This window comes from Aedes albopictus, chromosome 2, assembly GCF_035046485.1.
Source record: "Aedes albopictus strain Foshan chromosome 2, AalbF5, whole genome shotgun sequence".
NCBI classification, from domain to species: domain Eukaryota; kingdom Metazoa; phylum Arthropoda; class Insecta; order Diptera; family Culicidae; genus Aedes; species Aedes albopictus.
Window position 1 is genome coordinate 261,286,658 of NC_085137.1, and position 18,848 is coordinate 261,305,505.

The following is an 18,848-nucleotide window of genomic DNA, read 5'->3' on the forward strand; positions in this document are numbered from 1 at the left end:
CAGGAACGTCAAGATTGGCGAGTGCGTGCTTTACTCATACGCCCATCGACGCTTCGGAAGTTGAAGTGGTTAGAAGCTAATAAAAGGTTTGTTGTGTTTTAGCAATGGTGTTTCATAACACATCTTATGATTTTCATACGATGCTTCTTATGAGATATTTCATACGACAAGTCTTATGGATTTCGCTTTTCAATGTATGAAAAGCATACGAGAACTATGAAATGATGAAAAAAATAAGAATTACTGGTACATAAGATGCAAACTATGAAAAGCATACGAACAGTATCCTCAGTGTAGGCAATGACAGGCAAAGAACGTCCTTCGATCAGTAATTGGGGTTTTAAATTAAGAAAAATGTATCATTTTTTTGATTTTATACGAAAGATCACCTTTTTCTGAGCCACTATGTTTTTTTTTCAGATTTTTGGAACTTTATTTTAGTACCTAAAATCAATTTCAAATAGATTTTTTGAAATCAACTTTTGACAGCTGGGCAACTGTTTGACAGCTCCACCTAGTACAAAATGCGACGAGGGATGATTTGACAAATTGCTCCCATACAAACTTCAATTTGATTTTTAAATAGGTTCCCGGGCACCAAAATTCATGAAAATTTGGATTTCGGCTCAGTTTGGCATGCAGATTCAGAATATAGAATTATCTCAACACCGCTAAAGAAGCCAATTATTATGGAAGTGCTCAAAGAAGAACACAGAGTTGCAGAAAGACATGCCAAGTTACAGTGGAAACGTTGACCCAGAAAGAAGAAGAAGCAGATTCCTAGTCGAATTGGGACTGCAACTGAAGGTCAGCGTATAGGATTTGGGGGTATTGACAACAAGGGAGAATTGTAACTACTATTAAAAAAATAGAACTGGAAATGGAACACTGCTGGAGATGCCTTTTTCTACTTGACACAATTCACAATTCGTCTAGTGCATGTTACAACGATCGTTTTCTTTAAATCTCTTTTATGTTTTATCAGCGAACAGTTATCACTATTTTTGATACGTTGTGCCGGTTTGCTGAAAATGTGACAAATTTACCGCCCAACCCTTTTGACCAACTTTTTGAGACATATTTTGGATGAATCACATTTCCTAGCTTTGCGGAACTGGAAAGCCTGTTTTGATAGACCGGTGCTGCAACAATAAATAACGACACTAAGCGAGACATACAGGCATACATACCTAGTAGATATGAGCGGATGACCGGCGAGTAGCTTTACTTCGTGCACATTCAAGGTGATCTAGTCGGGTCGCACAATCAAATCATAGGTGGAGTAGGGTGAAGCAATGAATGGAGCACGTGCATATTTATATATGTATACTTCTTCCTGCAATTTATCGCTACAAAAGGTAAACTAAGAAAGGCGGTACTCGTACACTGGGTCAACGGCTGCTGCAGACTCGTCCTTGATCTTGGAAGCATGGTAGGTTGTTGTTGCTTCGTTTTTTTTTCTTCGAATTCTGCTAAATTATCCCAGTTTGTTTTCGATTCTTATCTTGCATACTATCTGATATGGCACTTCAATATCGTTGCTTTAAACAGACTTATTAAACAATAGGGGATTCACTAAACAGCGTAAACCGATTAACCTGATTAAATCGCGACGTTTAATCAGTTTAATCACCAAGGCAATCTTTGATTACATATTTCATTCGCAAAATCATGAAACATTTCTAATTAGCAGAAAATTATGGCTTACGCAGCAATTTAATCTGTTTAGTGAGTACCCCTAATAAGAGTTTCTTACGTTTAAAATAGTAACAAGAGAAAAAAAAATTCGGTACATTTAGCAAATTATTTAGTGTTATAATAAAATTAAAACTTATGTTCATAAATATCGATGAAAAAATCATTAAACTTTTGGGTTAGCTATTAAATATCAGCTACAAAGAAGGAACAATATACGTTAGTGCTTATTTCCCTTTTTTCAATTGCAGAGCTGTTACAACAGTCGCGACTTTCGCGGTTTTCACGAAAATCGCGATTTCGTGGATTTATGTGCTACGACGTGGATTTCGCGGGTCCTTCATATTTGGTGGCAATTTTCGTGGATTTGTCTGAATTTAATCGCGCATTTAGCAAATAATCGGATTTCTAGTTCCAAACAATTAAAAAAAACTCTAAGACATTCCAATTTTAAAAACAATATGAGTTGTTAATTTAGTAATAGAATAGAAGCTTAGGAGCTTTTGTAAATTTAATATCCAAACTATTTGTATAATTTATTTCGCAGTGCAAGCAGAGTTGTTTATGATGTAGAAAAAGATGCTAAAATGGGAGGCCTAAACTTCGAAGTTCTTGCTCAGTATATGTCGCAGAATTGGCGGCTATGCATTAAGGACTGTATCGTTAATTATGAGTACACCTTTGAGGCTCTGTATTAAAAAGACTATGCCTTATTTAGACAACTGCTATGTGTCTATGTGTTACTAACGTTGTAAACAAACGATAACCTTCATTAAAATTTAAAGTTTTTCCTCAAATGGAACAATGCGAGGATTTACGGAGGAGAAGCGAAAATCGATTGTGACCAGGCACTGCAATGAAAAATGATCATCGCTAAGAAAATTAGCAAAAAATGAATGTGTTAGGGTTTTTGTTGTCCAAAATGCTATCAAACGATTCGGTGTGCATAACACACTGAAAAACTTACCCGGACGCGGCAAAAAACAGGTGCGTCCAAGTAAAATTTGGACAGCAAAATTTGCAAAATCATTGAAGAAAATAGGAGGTATCCATTAGAGATTACGCAAAAAAGTGCGGAACGACTGTTGGTATGGTTCAACGTGCCAAGGAGCGTAATTCCCTTAAGACCTACCCAAAACAGAAATGTCCAAAACGCAGTCAAATTCTAGCGGATTAGGGTATATGTACCATTCCTTGGCCTAATTTGCAAGCCGCCTTGACAATTTTGACTATAACTCATGAATTAAAAGCACTAGAAATAATATGTTGACCCTATTACACACTCTAGGTAATGCATGTTTCACCAATTGGAAGTAAACTAATGTAAATATTCAAGAATTTATTTCATTTAGTTGAAAAGATTCGATGTAATGGTATGCAACGTTGGTCTATGGTACAAAAATTGGCCTATTAGTGGATACAACGTTGGCCTATTACTTTCCATGCACTAGAACCACTTATTATCTCATTTTTTAATATTTCTGCTGAAGTATTATCTCTGTTTGTTCACCAATCTTACTTTTAAATTACATTTTCGGAGCCAAATTTTCAAAAAACTATAAATAAATCACTTAAACTAAAGTTCTTTCTTAATTAAGTAGCGAAAACAACGCAACCCTATTATTGTGTTATATTTTTACAGTCACCGCACACCAAATCTCTCTTCCTGTTCGTTCTTTCTGGGTCTTACGCAAGCAATGTTGTTAACATCACTTTATCGGTGTTGTTGACGTAATTTTACTGATAGGCCAAGATTTGGGTACATAGTGAAAAAAATGTCCTCAATATTCGGCCCACATTCAATTTGTAAAATAGTTATTATTCATTGAAAACAAATATACAAGTTCAAAATAGCGTCTTTGACCGTTGCATTAAATGTTCAGTTATTGAAAAGTTAATTCAAAATGTTCCAGAATCATGCCATTTATGAACATGTGTATAGACTACCCACTAAGTCGAAAAAACATGGCGTCCTCAAAAGCTAAACAAAGTGTCATTTTAATTCAATTTAAATGCTCCAAAGTGCTAAAATTGAAACGAATTGTTACAGTTGTATAGCGCATAGCTTTTCCAATACCCTGTTATGCATGTTTCTTTGAGTTTTTGGTTTACGTTGAGATAGGCCGAACGAGGGGACTATGCCAATGAAGCATCCCGATACCCTATATGAAAACTCGGGCTTGGAAACTGTACGACGATGTTTTGAGCAAAAATTGCATGTGCATAATGATGGATAATGAAACGTATGTCAAATTGAACTACAAGGCATTTCCAGGGACACAGTTTTTTCTCTGTGAAGTGTGGCACGGATGTTACGAAGTAGGAGAAATCGATTTTGCGAAAAAATTGGGAAAATGTGTTGGTTTGGCAAGCAATTTGACAATGTGGTATGAAATCGTCACCTTTCTTGAACTTCTCAAGTATGAACGTCAAAATATACCGGACGGAATGTCCCCAGAAACTTATTCTGACACTTATCAGAAAGCACAAACTTTGGCACATCACGCACGCACATCACTTTGGCTGGATTTGGCATCCTGCCACTATGCGCGTGACACCTTTGACAGGTATGGTATGGTCAATTTGTGGAAAGGGCAATGAATCCTCTAAATCGCCCGCAAATAAGGCCCGTTGAGAAATAGTTAACTTTGATGAAAGGAAAACTACGGATAAAGGATAGAGGAGCAGAGGACGTCACAAAATTCAAGAAAAACTGGGTCAGCGTAAGCAAAACCATCGTCGGAACAGTTGTCCAAAACCTTATGAAGAACACCAAGAAGAAAGTTCGAGAAGTGACAAGAACCACGTAAAATTAAATATACAATCATGTCATGGGCTTTTCTGATGGTCAATAAACAATGTAATTGAATTTAATTTATAAAATAAATACAACATTTCCAAATACAGCCATTTTCAGGTGTACTCATAATTAACGATACAGTCCTTAGAGCGAATCGCCTCTCTTCCCTCTGATCAATATTTTTTTTTTTATTTATTTATTTACTCTCTCTTTCTCTAATAACTTTATCAAAACGAACAAAAACATTATTCTTTTTGTTTCTATAGCAAGATGTAGTCATCTCCTTTGCATTTCAATCAAAAATTTTTGGGAAAACTTAATACACATTCTGTAATAACACAAAGAGAGGATCGATGAAGAGAAATCGAAAATGTCAGTTAGGCCCTAATGAAGAATCAGTGTCGATTTCATTTTCACGGATAGCCTCAGTTCAATTGAGGCTATTTGTTCAATGAGACCGGTGAAGCACTCTCCGTATTTCCTAAGCGAAATACAACCAATTCTGAGTGCTTTATCGAATCAATCATATAATATCATGTTGGTTTGGATCCCTTCGCATTGCTTGATCCCGGGCAATGAGAAAGCGGACTCGCTCGATAAGGTGGGTGTTCTGGAAGGCGATATTTATGACCGTCATATTGCCTTCAATAATTTTTTCCCGATTGCTCGTCAGCATGCCTTGGTCAGTTGGATACAAATCAAGATAATGTGGATAAATGTTGGACATTTATCAAGATAATGTGTCGACTTATGTCCAACCACTACTCTCTGGGCTCGCATTTCCATCGAATAGGGCTCACAGATAGCAATCGCTGTAGCTGTGGTGCAGGCTATCAAGACATCAATCATGTTGTGTGGGGATGTCCCGAATACGGTTTTGCCAGATCCGATTTATGTGCATCCCTCAGGGCCCGAGATGTGTTTGGAAAACTTGATCTTGAGTACATGAAGCTTATGTACGACTTTTTGAAACAAGCTGAAGTCTTCGTTTGATACACCCGTCTTGTTGTTCCATTTGTTCATCATGTGTCCCGTCGAAAACCGTTTGTTCGTATCGTTACAGGTTGTTTGTGTACTCTACGTTAGGCTAGCAGCAACTACGCCACGCCATGCTGCTTAGAGTCAACGAAAAGCCCCATCATCCCATCCCTTCCTCAAACATTATTGTTCTCCCTAACCTCGACCAAACCGCGAGTTTTACGGTTCCCCAAAACTAACATATTATTTATTATTTATTATTTATTTATATATTTTCATCGGACTATTGTCTACATGATATAAAACTTAGACTAACACATTCCTACTCCTTATTCGCGATATAAACCGGTTAGATGATTCACCAAACTCGTGCAGTTGTTCGACCGATGAGAAAGTACGGATCATCGCAACGATCGGTTCGTGAAAGCCAAAAGCAGTTCGATGGAATCTGGGTTGTAGCAGATAACTATCGCGTAACATCCTAGAAGCGACCCGAATATTCAAAAGCTCCAGAAGCCTACAGCTGTCGACCTCTCCGTTCAAAAGTTTTGCAGCGAAGGCAGCTTGTTGTATTTTACGGCGGTAGTCGAGCGTATCCATTCCCAATAATCTGCAACGATCTGCGTACGGTGGCAAGTTCAGTGGGTTTCGCCACGGCAGATTCCTTAGCGCTGTTCTGATGAACCTGCGTTGCACACTTTCCATCCTTAAACTCCACGTCAATTGATGGGGTGTCCACACTAACGAGGCGCCTTCCAAAATTGGTCGTACGAGCGAACAGTAAAGGGCTTTCAGGCAATACGGGTCGGTGAATTCGCGGGAGATCTTAGAGATGAACCCCAATTGACGATTTGCTTTTGCAATGACATTCGTTCGGTGTAGGTTGAAGGTCAGTTTATGGTCCAGCAGCACGCCCAAATCGTTGAAATTGTCGGTTCTTTGTAGAACGATGCCATTGATGTCGTAGTCATTCAAGATCGAACTTTTGTTGCGAAAGTAGGACATCACCATGCATTTAGGCACACTCAAAGTCAGCTTATTTCGATGGCACCAGTCGACGAATTGGTCTAACAGCGATTGTAAATGCAAGCAATCGTCGATAGAGCGTATTACAAAGTACAATTCGACACCAACATTTCAAAAGGGCGTAACTGCTTTTGGAATCATCACCTTCTTTTAAAGCTGTGGATCATGTGTTATGATTTCCATGTTTTTCACAACAAGTACCAGATGGGAAAAACTCTCCTCTTTCCGACAACCACGGTGGTTTGAGTATAAGGGAGGTAGTACGACCTACAGCTTTGAAAGAAGGTATTACTTCCAAATGCAGTTACGCCCTTTTGAAATGTTGGTGCCGAATTTTAGGTCGTCGGCATAAGCAAGCCTACAGCCGGGTCTCAGGATAAGCATCACATCGTTGAAGAACAGAAGAAATAGCATAGGGCCCAAATTGCTTCCTTGAGGAACACCTAATGAGCTCGTGAAGCACGAAGAGATACTAGAATCGAGCTTGACACGAAGCGTTCTTCCTTTCAGGTAGGAAGAAAACCAACTAGTTAACCGACTCGAAGTACCAAGCCTGGAAAATTTCGCCAGAAGAATGTCATGATCAATTGAATCAAACGCTGCCTTGAGATCAGTGTAGATGACGTCAACTTGAGCACCTTTCTCCAATTGTTCAAAACAAGTCGTGGTAAAATCAAGCAGATTCGTGGTTACTGAACGACCGGGCAAGAACCCGTGCTGGTCGACAGAAATGTAGCATTTAAAGTGGTCTAAGATAGCACCGCTGATGATCATCTCACACAATTTGGAGGCGGCAGAAAGATTGGTTATTCCTCGATAGTTTTTGACATCACGTTCATCACCCTTTTTGTGAATGGGCACCATAAACGATTGTTTCCAAATTGTAGGGAAATTGGCATCTTCGAATGATTGGTTGAAAATTTGACATAAAGGGGCTTCCAGAGCAGCAATGCTGCGACAGAAAACTGCTGTGGGGATACCGTCCGGGCCAGGCGAGAAAGAACATTTCAGTTTCTTGGCAGCATTCGAAACCATAATCGGTGTAACTCAGAATGTGTCTAAATCCAGAACGTTACGTGGTACGTCCACGACAGCTGCATCCACTTCAGATGGAGTTACAGTATCCGTAGAAAATACCGAAGCAAAATGGGTTGAAAACAACTCGCACATCTCCGCACGTGTAGGAGTTTCAACATCGTTCAGATACACACTCGCAGGTATGGCCGTGCTCTTCCTTTTTGAATTCACAAAGCGCCAGAAACTCTTAGGATTGCGACGTAGATTAGTTTGCAATCGCAATACGTATGACTTGTACAACGAGGAGTTTAGGTTCCGATATTCGTTGCATACAAGATGGAAAAGGCGTTTATTTTCGGGACAACGATGACGGCGAAGTCTGTGTTGGAGTGCGTTCCGTTTCTGTTTCAATTTCCTCAGCAGCGTTTACTCCATGCAGGCGATCGTGCAGGGTTACGAAGCGGTACATTGGTGTCCATCCAATTTTCCAAAACGGCACAAAACGTTTCAGCCATTTCTTCGGCGTTCAATCCATCTAGAAGGGTGTTCCAATCCAGTCCCGAAAGAAAGTCCAACAAAGCATCAACATCAATCTTATTGTAGTCTAAGGACAATTCTTCAACCACAACATCACCAGGTGGTTGGCGTACGTCATCAACAATAGACGGAAGGGATATTTCCAGTGGTGGATGATGAAAATCGATAGGCAACAGTGGAGTATCGGAACGCGTAACCACGCATGACAGGTCCGAATTGTAAAAGACTAAGTCAAGTGTTCGCCCCAAGTAGTTGAGCTCCGAGTTCGATTGACAGAGGTTCAAAAAGTCCATGCCATGCCATCGACCAGAAGTGTGCTTGCGGTTGTCATTGTACCAGCGAGTCGTAGTTCATCGTCACATCTTGTCCATGATAGTTTCGGCTGGTTGTAATCACCACACACAAGTACACAATCCTTGTCGGAGCACAGACTGCATAACTCCTGAACCGACTCCATATGGCTATTCATCACGTTCGCGTCTTTGCTTTTATCAGGAGGGATATACATGGCACATAGCAAGAGTCGTTGGGCGCCAATTACCACGGAGGCACAAATCTGTTCTAGAGAAGCGCCGCTGGCTGAATCGATGCCCGAACTGATGGAACGGTGATGAACAGCAATGAGAACGTCTCCAAAGCACGTTTTGTCGCTGTTCTTCGCACTGCGGTCGCAGCGATATACGTTGAAGTTGTCCCCGAAAAACTGCGACGAGGTAACACTTTCGTCTAGTCCAGTCTCAATCAAAATTATGACGTCATAGTTGCTGTCGACTACATTACAGTGCAGTGCGTCGATCTTGGTACGTAATCCTCGCACATTCTGGTAGTACACCCAGAAGTGGCGGTCGTCGTCGGTCGAGTCCTGTAATTGAGAACCATCAGGCGCGGAAGAATCTGAAGAATGGTAGGGATACTCGTCTCTGGTGGAAACCCTAGGGTCTCCACCATCCACATAAAATCGCGTAAAACTGTTATTGTTAATGGAGTCAACCCTAGAGTCGCCACCATCCACATGAGAAAACTTTAAATTTGATTCGGCGATATTGCGGCAACGCTTGGCTGGGCAGGGTTGTTCGACGGGATCCGGTTTTTTGACATATCGACGAACTCTCTGAACAAGATTCCACTAGGCCAAGTAGAGGCATCCAAGGCACTGTTCTTCATTGACGGGTCCAGACCAACTTTGAAGGACACGAAGGTCAAGCTGGTCACTTCCACACCTTTGGGAACTAAGCGTACAACATCAGCTGGGGCACTGAGATTCAGGCAACGAGAAACAATCTTTTGCATGATGATGATTAACCTGGGCTTGTTAGGGGAATATCTGTAAATAAAAAGAAAATCGCGTTAAGTACTGTTCCTTTTAATTCCACTAAAAATTTGCATCCTTTGACAGATACGTATTTCGACCTCAACTGTAAGGTCGTCTTCAGTGTCGAGTCAAGTACAAGACACTGAAGACGACCTTACAGTTGAGGTCGAAATACGTATCTGTCAAAGGATGCAAATTCTTGGTGGAATTAAAAGGAACAGTACTTAACGCGATTTTCTTTTTATTTAATCTTTTGCATGTCGTCGACAGTCAATTGTGGATGCAATCCGGAGAGGTACAGCCAAAATTTTGGTGTCGGAGCTTCTGGTGTCAAACACGGTATGGACAGATCACTGATGTCGATAGTGTTAGTTCCACGATCTGGTTCCGCGGCGATCGGTTGGTCATCATTGCCACGACGACGTTTAGCGCCAAGGCGGGGCCATGCACCTTTAGCGCGAAATGGGCGGTCGACAGAAACATCCTTGGTGATGCAGCGATCAACTTTCTGACTCAAAGTTTCCACTAAGTTGGATAACTTTTTAAGGTGAAACGGGACGCCGTGTTTTTTTTCCTATCTTGCCTCTCTTTCTAACAATTTGCCTCGCGATTTTGAAGATGGTAATCTCGAGTTCTATCGTACTAAAGATGCTGAAAAACAATCAGTATATGCACTGCAAGTGAGCATACACAATGATAGATTTTTGTTGCAAAATATGAAGTAGAATCTGAGATTACCATCTTAGTAGTAACAGAGCAATGGCGGATATTTCCCCGACCGTCCCGTTCGTCCTTAACTTGAGTTTGCAGATCGGATGGCGGGGAGATGTTAGGCTCGTGCATGTCGGCTATGTACGTTTTTACGCACCTCCCGTTTAGCTCATCACGGCAGCTGGGGCACACAAACAGAGCCTTACCTTGAGAGAAAAGATCTCTACTCGGACGGCTGAGGTTGAAACCACAACACTGCGGGCCGATGTGGAAATACACATCACAAAAGCCACAGCGCAGAGGCTCAATATCGTTGACATCCAACTGGCATACTCCGCATTGTTTCTTCTCCATCCTGGTGTGAGACAAAAATAGCAGCCCGCGACAGCAACAGCAGAGCGAAATCGGCGTCGAAGTGAAGAAAAATCGCTAAAGTTTTTACCGATCGGGGGTGTAATGAAGCAATATTGCACTATTTAGAGACGGCTCGACACTTATAAAATCAATTAGCAACGGTATACAGAATAACGAACATAAACACGACGAATTAAAACGAAAATTAAATAGGCTGATTGCGAACGCGAATCAATAACAGCGACTCACATACACATTAGCCTGGTACACGGTTTATATGGGAAAATATAAAAAATGGAAAAATATAAAAAATGGAAAAAAAATGGAACAACTCCTGTATACTTTTTAAGTTCCATTTTGGTCCCATATCAACTGTGCAAAATTTCAGATCGATCGAAGAAACTATATTTGCGCGCCCGCCATTCTTAGTTTTTCATACGATTTACTATGGGGAAAATTTACTTCTCCAAAGAAAAATCGCTTGAGGTCTCCCATTGATCCCTAAAAATAAGTCGTTGAATGATTTCTGTAGATAATTTTACGAGAAATCAGACCTCCGAAGACCGCAAAGCGATGCGACGTTCGTGGAAAAAGTTATTAAGCCTTGCCCGATCGATGAAATGACGAGATTTTATTATTTATTGTTATTCCTTACGTGTTAGGCAGCGTTGGCGTGCCATTCGGTTTTCAGTCAATAACTTTTTCCACGTGCCTTAGATCGCTTTGCGGTCTTCAGAGGGTTTGTTCCTCGTAAAATTTCCAATAGAAATCATTCATTGATATAATTTTAGAGGTTAAGGGGAAACCTGTGGTGATTTTTCTTTGAAAAAGTGATTTTCCCCATAGTAAATCGTATGAAAACTTAAAACGGCTGGCGCTAAAATATAGTTTCTCCGATCGAGCTGAAACTTTGCACAGTTGATATGGGGCCAAAATGGAACTCAAAAAGTATACAGGAGTAAAATGTCTTTTTGTGTCCCACGCTAATACACATACCTAGAAAATAAGTCAAAAGTATGAAATTGTAAACAAAAAAAAATAAATGAATTCGGCTTCGTTATGCTAGATGGCGCATTTGAGGCTCATGATTAAATAAATGATAAATGATTAAGTAAAAAAATAAATTAAAATGGGAGGCCATGTTGAGAACAGAGCATGTATGTCGTATTCCGGGTAATTAAAACCATATTAGCCAGGACTTTGATTTCGGATATAGCATTGAAAAAGCGAACATCTCACAATCCAATTGTTTAATCGTAGCAACAGACAACTGCTCTGCTGTACGTATCGATCACAACTCTCTAAAACTACACACAATTCATTTCGATCCACATACAAAAGGTGATAATATTGGTTCATCTAGAGATGCTCAGTTTGCTGCCCAACATGTATAGGTACCGACCTTTTAGCAGGGCAAATAAAACGCTAAGTTGTACCATTTTCTACATCCTACAAAGCTATAATGATGCTTTATTTATTATCTTAAAACATAAAAACATTTAAAACACTTACAACTTCGGTGACTTCTCCACATATAAATTCTAACAATCTATACGCGCCCATTCTGTGCCTTATTTTCACTGATTCTATTGTGTGACATATTTGACAGAACGGGACTGACAGAAAACACGAAGTATAAAACAATACACATGTATAGACAATCAACTCCGACACTGCACAGGGGTTCGCAAGCTACATTCTCACGTAACAGGCCATATGCGTACATGCTGCGTATTAAGGTGTACGCATAACGCCTCTACTTTAGTTAGCATCCTATTCAAAAGCGTATGCTATCTTGTGTTGGCTGGGTTCTTCATTTTCGTGTCTCTCTAAATTCGATGAATATTACATAATATGTGCAGAGCCTTTCTGGGTCATGTTGACCCCAACCAACACCCAAATAGGGTCAAAGTTTCGCGTCAGGCCTTTTAGGAAAAGGCTTGGGAAAAGAGGTTGCGCGCTACAATGATAAACTTACGTAAAATATAGCCCTTCAATCTTTCTGAATATGTTAAGATATGATATTTAGATGTTGTACTTTCAATATAAAAGCAAAAAAAATCAATTTGTTTTTACCATTTTTTATGCTTTCTCACCTAATACACAACTAATAATAGTCTCTCTTGTTCTCTTTCAGATGGTAAACCAATGCTGCGTCTTGGAGACACTGGAGATTGGGTAGGTACATTTGAGGGTCACAAAGGTGCCGTGTGGGGTGTTGCCCTTAACAACAAAGCCACACTGGCCGCATCTGGTGCTGCGGATTTTACCGGAAAAATCTGGAACGCAGTGACAGGCGAAGAAGTGCACAGCTTACAGCATAATCACATCGTAAAAACAGTTGCATTCGATAGCAATAGTCAATGTCTGGTAACTGGAAGCAATGAAAAACTAGTCAGAGTATTTGATCTAAGCTCATCAGGTACGGCCGTGGAATCATACTCTGGTCATGCTGGTAACATCAAGCGGGCCATTTTCGCTCGGAACGACAAGTATGTTATCAGCTGCGCTGATGACAAAACCATGCGCCTGTGGGATCGTACAAGTGGACAGGAAACTATGCGCGTTGAATTCAACGCGCATCCCAACAGTTTGGAGCTATCACGAGATGGAAACATATTGACTGTTACCTATGGCTCAAACGTTGCCTTCTTCGAAACGGAAACGCTGAAGAAAATGAAGGAGATCGTTGTGCCAACCAAAGTCAGCTCAGCCAGCCTGCATCCGGATAAACAAATTTTTGTTTGTGGCGGAGAAGATTTCAAAATGTACAAATTCGATTATATAACTGGAAACGAAATAGGTAAGATTGTTTATGCTTTTATTCTATTTTAATTTTTTAGGGTGAAGCATTAGAGAATACAAATATGGCTGCCACAATGGCCGACTCGCGTTTTTAAGAGCACTAATCTTGAACATTCGTAAACAAATGCGCCGGATTCAGATTATCTGCCTCTTTCTGCAAGTAAGCCAAGGCAAGATAAACAAATGCAACGTAGTTCAATGCTTTATTCGTCAGATTTGTGAATAGGATTGTTTGATGATTCACCTTAAGAAGTTCGAAACATAATTAATGTATTATTTGTGGTTTACCGATTGACGTGATTCTGGACTTTTCATTTTTGTTTTTATAATTGAACACTTTGTGAGGTGCAATTTTGCTTCCAGTCCTGAACGATGAGTGTTCTGACCTATTGTTAGGCTAGATCAGTATAAAAGTAAAAGAGTTTCATAGTTTCAGTCAATATCATCAGAAAGTAGACTTAGGAAATAGGACGCAATCAGTACTAGATTTGTAGTAATGAGCTGAATTTTTTCATGGTGAGATGACAAAATCTCTCTTTTAACAAAAATATGATGCAAAAAGCGTGGGTTTATGTTTGCTTTCATTATTTGGGCAAAACTTTGGGTAAGTGTGTTGTTTTATTTTTCATTTCTTGCCACTTCAACAACAGAGTTACTTAAAGTTTTGTCTAAACAGCATTAAACTAGGTAAGGAATCCATAATACCCACGCTTTTTGCCCCCTGTAGATGGCCAAAATGTTTGGAATAGGCAATTTTTTTTTCCTCACAAAAAACTCAACATGCTGTAACTTTTCATAGAGTGCATAAAAAATTCTCAAATTTTGACTGTTCGTCAACCTATTATACGTGCATCATTGGTATAAATTTGAGCTCGATTAATCTTTCGTGAAGCTAGAACCGTTCTGGTAAAGCTCTATTTTATTGACAACTAATTTTTGAACTGTCATAAACCTGTGTCGGAAACCAGTGAACCGAATTGAATAAAGTAAGTGAACGTTTATCAACAATATGTTAATGCTTCACAAGTTATAGGTTCTTATTGAACGTTTTAAAATGTTATGATAGATTGACACTTTTCGGATCTTTGTCGAAAATATGTGCATTTTTACATCAATGTTTTGATTTTGATTATTTTCTACTTCTTTTCTCAAGATATCTATAATAAAAAATATTAGAGCCTATTTGAATTGAAGGAAGAACACATTTAGTAATTTTTGTGTGGTATCATAAAATTTATTTATTTTCCTTGATATAGATGAAAATATCAAATCAGCACAACCATATTCGTCGTGACAAAATAGGGTGACGATGGGTATTATCGGCAGGTTTGTTCTCTTCGTCATGGGGGGTTTTTATCGATCCTGAAACTTGGTCGTATAATTCAGCTTGGTTGGGTAGGATTTGAGGTCAACTTTGAGTTCAACAGCTTTCAAAAAACCCCCGATGCTGAAGAGAACAAAACTGCCGAACATACACAATTTCCCCTTTTACATTTTATAACGCCGTATCAAGTATCAATACATTGTTGATAACCGGTCAAAATTTCATTCAATTTGGTTCACTGGTTTCCGAGATATGACAATTCGAAAATTATTTGTGCAAAAAATAGTGTTTTGCCAGAACGGTTCTAGCTTCGCGAAAGATTAACCATTTGAGCTCAAATTTGTACCAATGATGCACATAATTGGTTGACAAACAGTCACAGTTTGAGAATTTTTGATGAACTCAATGAAAGTTATAGCTTTTTAAACTTTTTTGTAAGAGAAAAAAAAGTTGCCTCTCCCAAACATTTTGGTCACCCTTTGTATTTCATTGCAGAAACGAAAGAATTTACCTTCTCACCATACAAAAAATTCTGCTAATTATTACAAATCTAGTACTACACCGAACGTGCCCCATAAAATACCTCATGAATTTTTGCTGTAACCGTAGCATATAAATGCCATAAGAATACTTGATGGTACTTGATGAAACGCGAAGTTTTGAAGTAGATTTCAATTGAATTCGAAAACTTATCTTTCGCCAAAAGATTGTTGGAATAAAAAACTATGTGTTATGGCTTTCAAACTGTTTACCATCATTGGATAACATCAAATTAACCGCTGTTCCATCTTACACCACCCGTTTTAACTTGTTCCGGCCCGGTAAATCTTAGTTTTAAAAGATAAAATTATAAAATTAGCAAAAAAGATTCACACAATGGTGCAGACTTAAGTCAATCCATTGACGTCGACATTAATGAGCTCGTGTTTGATCTACATGGCCATCAATGCTGAATATTGTGCATTTAGTTTACTACAACACTGAACTATCGCAGAGTGCAGTGTCATTGGGTTACGTTAAAAAATCGTTTCAATCGTTACGGATTTTTAACAAGCTCTTTCATAAGTTAGACCTTATGATTTTTTTTATGTTACTCGACTGAGTGTACAAAAACGCAAGCAAAGTTTATAAAATTGACATTGTTATAGCGGAAAAGTGCCCAAAAAAGAACTCCCGGTCCAATTGGTCCCACATCCTATGTCCGTTTACGTATCCATTGTTTAAGTTTGTATTCAATTTATCATTACAGAATCCTTCAAAGGACATTTCGGACCCGTTCATGCCGTGAGCTTCAGCCCTGATGGAGAGCTGTACGCTAGTGGATCGGAAGATGGTACACTTCGATTGTGGCAGACCACAGTCGGTAAAACCTACGGCCTATGGAAGTGCACTGAGCCGACCGATCTCAACAATACAGTCAACGCCACCACTACTACTCGTGAAGTGACTGCCAACTAAGCTCTACACCTGCATTGAACATCATTTGGAAAATGAAAATAACAAAATGAAAATCAATAGCCGGTAAGTGACTCTTATTACTATTTTGATGCCTGATGTTTATTAAACACAGGGATTTATCCCGCCAACTTTACAGTGTAATTATTCCATCGAAATTTAAATATCTTTTATTTTTTTTCTAGACAGCAATCAGTGTATTCATTGCTTGAAATTTTGATAGATTTAAAACACGTACATTATAGTAATTTATTATTTCCAACGATTAAATTACGTTGTCCTCCCAACACTGTTAGCACTTATGTGTAGAACGAAAAAGAAAGCCTAATTTTTCCAGACACGAATGTCACATAAGTGGTAAAGTGTCTTTAATAAATATTAATAATAATAAAGCCTCATTTTTATTTCTAAGGGCCGATTTCTTCACCTCGGCTTAACCGGTAAGCCATGCTTACCCATACAGTTAAACCTGGCTTAACGATTAAGCCAGGGTGAAGAAATCGGCCCTAAGGGCCCTGTTGGTAGAACCGCGCGCGACACTGTCGGCCATGATGGATTTGGATTTGACGTTTTGCTGACACGCACACTACTACACAAATTGTCTGTAATATTCGTTTGCATCATTCAGCAACGTGTACACTGGCAAACGTCAAAACGATCGAACACTAGCGCATCTGGTGGAACAATCGCGCAAATCAAATGAAATTTGAATTGATCGTTAAATGCATGTGCCAAGCCGTTTTGAAGAGTGTTACGTCTGTTTGTCTGTGGTTCATCCACATTACATAAGTATCATAAGTTGTAAGATCGCGAAACGATGAAAGAGCTGTTCCACGATGAGCACTTTAATGGCGACGTTGCAAGCACCGAAGGTGGCGTGGTAGGGATTGAGGAGTACATGCGATGGATGCAGGACCGGATTTACAAATATGATGGCGCGGGGCCAAGATGTTGCGGGGACCTCTTCCAGAGACATATGTTTGTCAACATTGAGTTGAAAAAAATCACCTACGGCAATTAGTGAAACATAGTGAAAATGATGATACAGGAAATATTCAAAGTGATAGTCGAACTTTATGACTGAAATCCTAGAGGAATTTCCTCGGAAATTTTAAGAAAAAAATCGAGAATCTTCGAGATTTTTTTTCAAAATTTTCCAATACAATCGCTGGGTACTATAGATAGTTCACTGAGGAAGAATAAATCTTTTGTGGTATTTCTTATGGAAATTATAATGGAAACTGCTGATGAAATACGTCACGAAACACTCAGATACTTGCGATGGCGGTCAGACGTCAAACTCACTTTGACATTGACAGTGCTTTAGTTGGGTTGTTTTGTCTCAACCAATGAACATCCAACCACAGAGAAACAGACCCAACACAAATTTCTTTAAAAACATCGTCACGAAAACGCAATCGCTTAATGCTAGATATACTGTGTTTGGCCGGGCCATCATTAGTTGACGGTAGTTAGCAAATGTCAAACAAGAGCAAAAAATATGTCAGCGAGTGGCCAATCGACCTACTAGTACTACCAAATATTTGAATCAACCGTTAAAAAGCTGATCGATGTCAAGCTAGCAGCTTAGGACGTCTGTTTCTCTGTGATCCAACCATCGAGACAGCCCATCTAGCGAGCGCCCAACGAACGAATCGGCGCTATACTGCCCACATTCGCACAACAGCTTCATGTGAATAGGAAACCCAGCAAACTTGGGACTGTTATGCGAATAGGGGCAGTGTATTGATATTGCTATTACCTCTTTTAGTTTATTCATGTTTACATGCCATTGAGTAGGTAATATTAAACCACAGAGAAACAGACGTCACACTCTGATCGCTTCCCATCAAGGTGTTGATTCAAATATTCAGTACATAGTTGGTCAATTGACCACTCAAAGCACTGACACCGTTTTTGCTCCTATTTGACGTTTGCTCACTACCGCCACCTAGTGGTGGCCCGGCCAAACACAGTACGTTTAGCGTTGGGCGATACCATTTTCGTAACGATGTTTTTTAATAAAATTTGTTTAAGTGTTACGTTTGTTTCTTTGTGATTAACCTGTATTGTCTTAAAATCAATGTAGAATAAAAGGAGATGTTTTGTTAATGTATAGACTGTTTCAGAAACTATAAATACACTAACTGCCTACGATCGCATATAAGTCCCATATTTGCTGGGTTTCCTATTCATATGGGACAATTATGCGATTATAGGCAGCTAACGATTGACTGCCATTTCAATTTGAGCACTACCCAAGCAACCGTTCAACAGCATGTACGTAACGTATTGCACATATAACGAACATATATTGACATGCATTAACCTATATTAACTATTAAAGCTAAATTGAAGTTGAAAGTAGCGCCACTATCGTTGAATTACGATTATACCAAGTACAGCTTCAACAGCGTGGTTACTTGGATATAGCCAAAAAAAGTTTCTTCTGGTTCTTATAGTAAACCCGCTGAGCATCGCCACGAGAGTCCTCATCGCTAGCCCTATTTTATCACTCCTTTTTGGGTGCTATTTTAGGTTAGCACCCCGCCTTCCCACCAGTGGTTTCTATTTTGGGTTTAGGGGCTTCAAAAACATATTGTGTTTCCACAGTGCGTTGCTAAAAGTGGTCCACACTTTTTATCGGACGTAGACGCAACTAAAATAAATGAAATATGTCCAAACTTTTGAAGAATCCTGCATAAAGCCCAGTTCGTGTTGGAGAGGAATCGCTCAAGAAATTTCTTGAGCGATTCCTGACACAAACTTTCTTCGATGACAATTTGTATTGTCATTTTTTCGCAACTGCGTACTGCGATCGAAGAAAACGCGGT

General features: G+C 39.5%; 1 protein-coding gene across 3 annotated transcripts in view; it reads left to right on the forward strand.

Annotated features, from left to right (window-relative positions):
* The window catches only part of LOC109622267 (serine-threonine kinase receptor-associated protein), a 39,330-nt gene extending 23,029 nt beyond the window's left edge, over positions 1-16,301 (forward strand). The window contains exons 2-4 of one of the 3 annotated variants that reach the window (XR_009997703.1): positions 12,568-13,233; positions 15,809-16,080; positions 16,200-16,301. Coding sequence is in view for 1 of the 3 variants with exons in the window: in XM_062851644.1 (XP_062707628.1) it covers positions 12,568-13,233; positions 15,809-16,017 (875 nt within the window). In the remaining 2 variants the exon portion in view is untranslated. Of the gene's footprint in view, positions 1-12,567; positions 13,234-15,808 lie in introns of all 3 variants that reach the window. The other 2 variants (XR_009997704.1, XM_062851644.1) reach the window with 2 other exon arrangements.
* Positions 16,302-18,848: the final 2,547 nt, after the last annotated feature.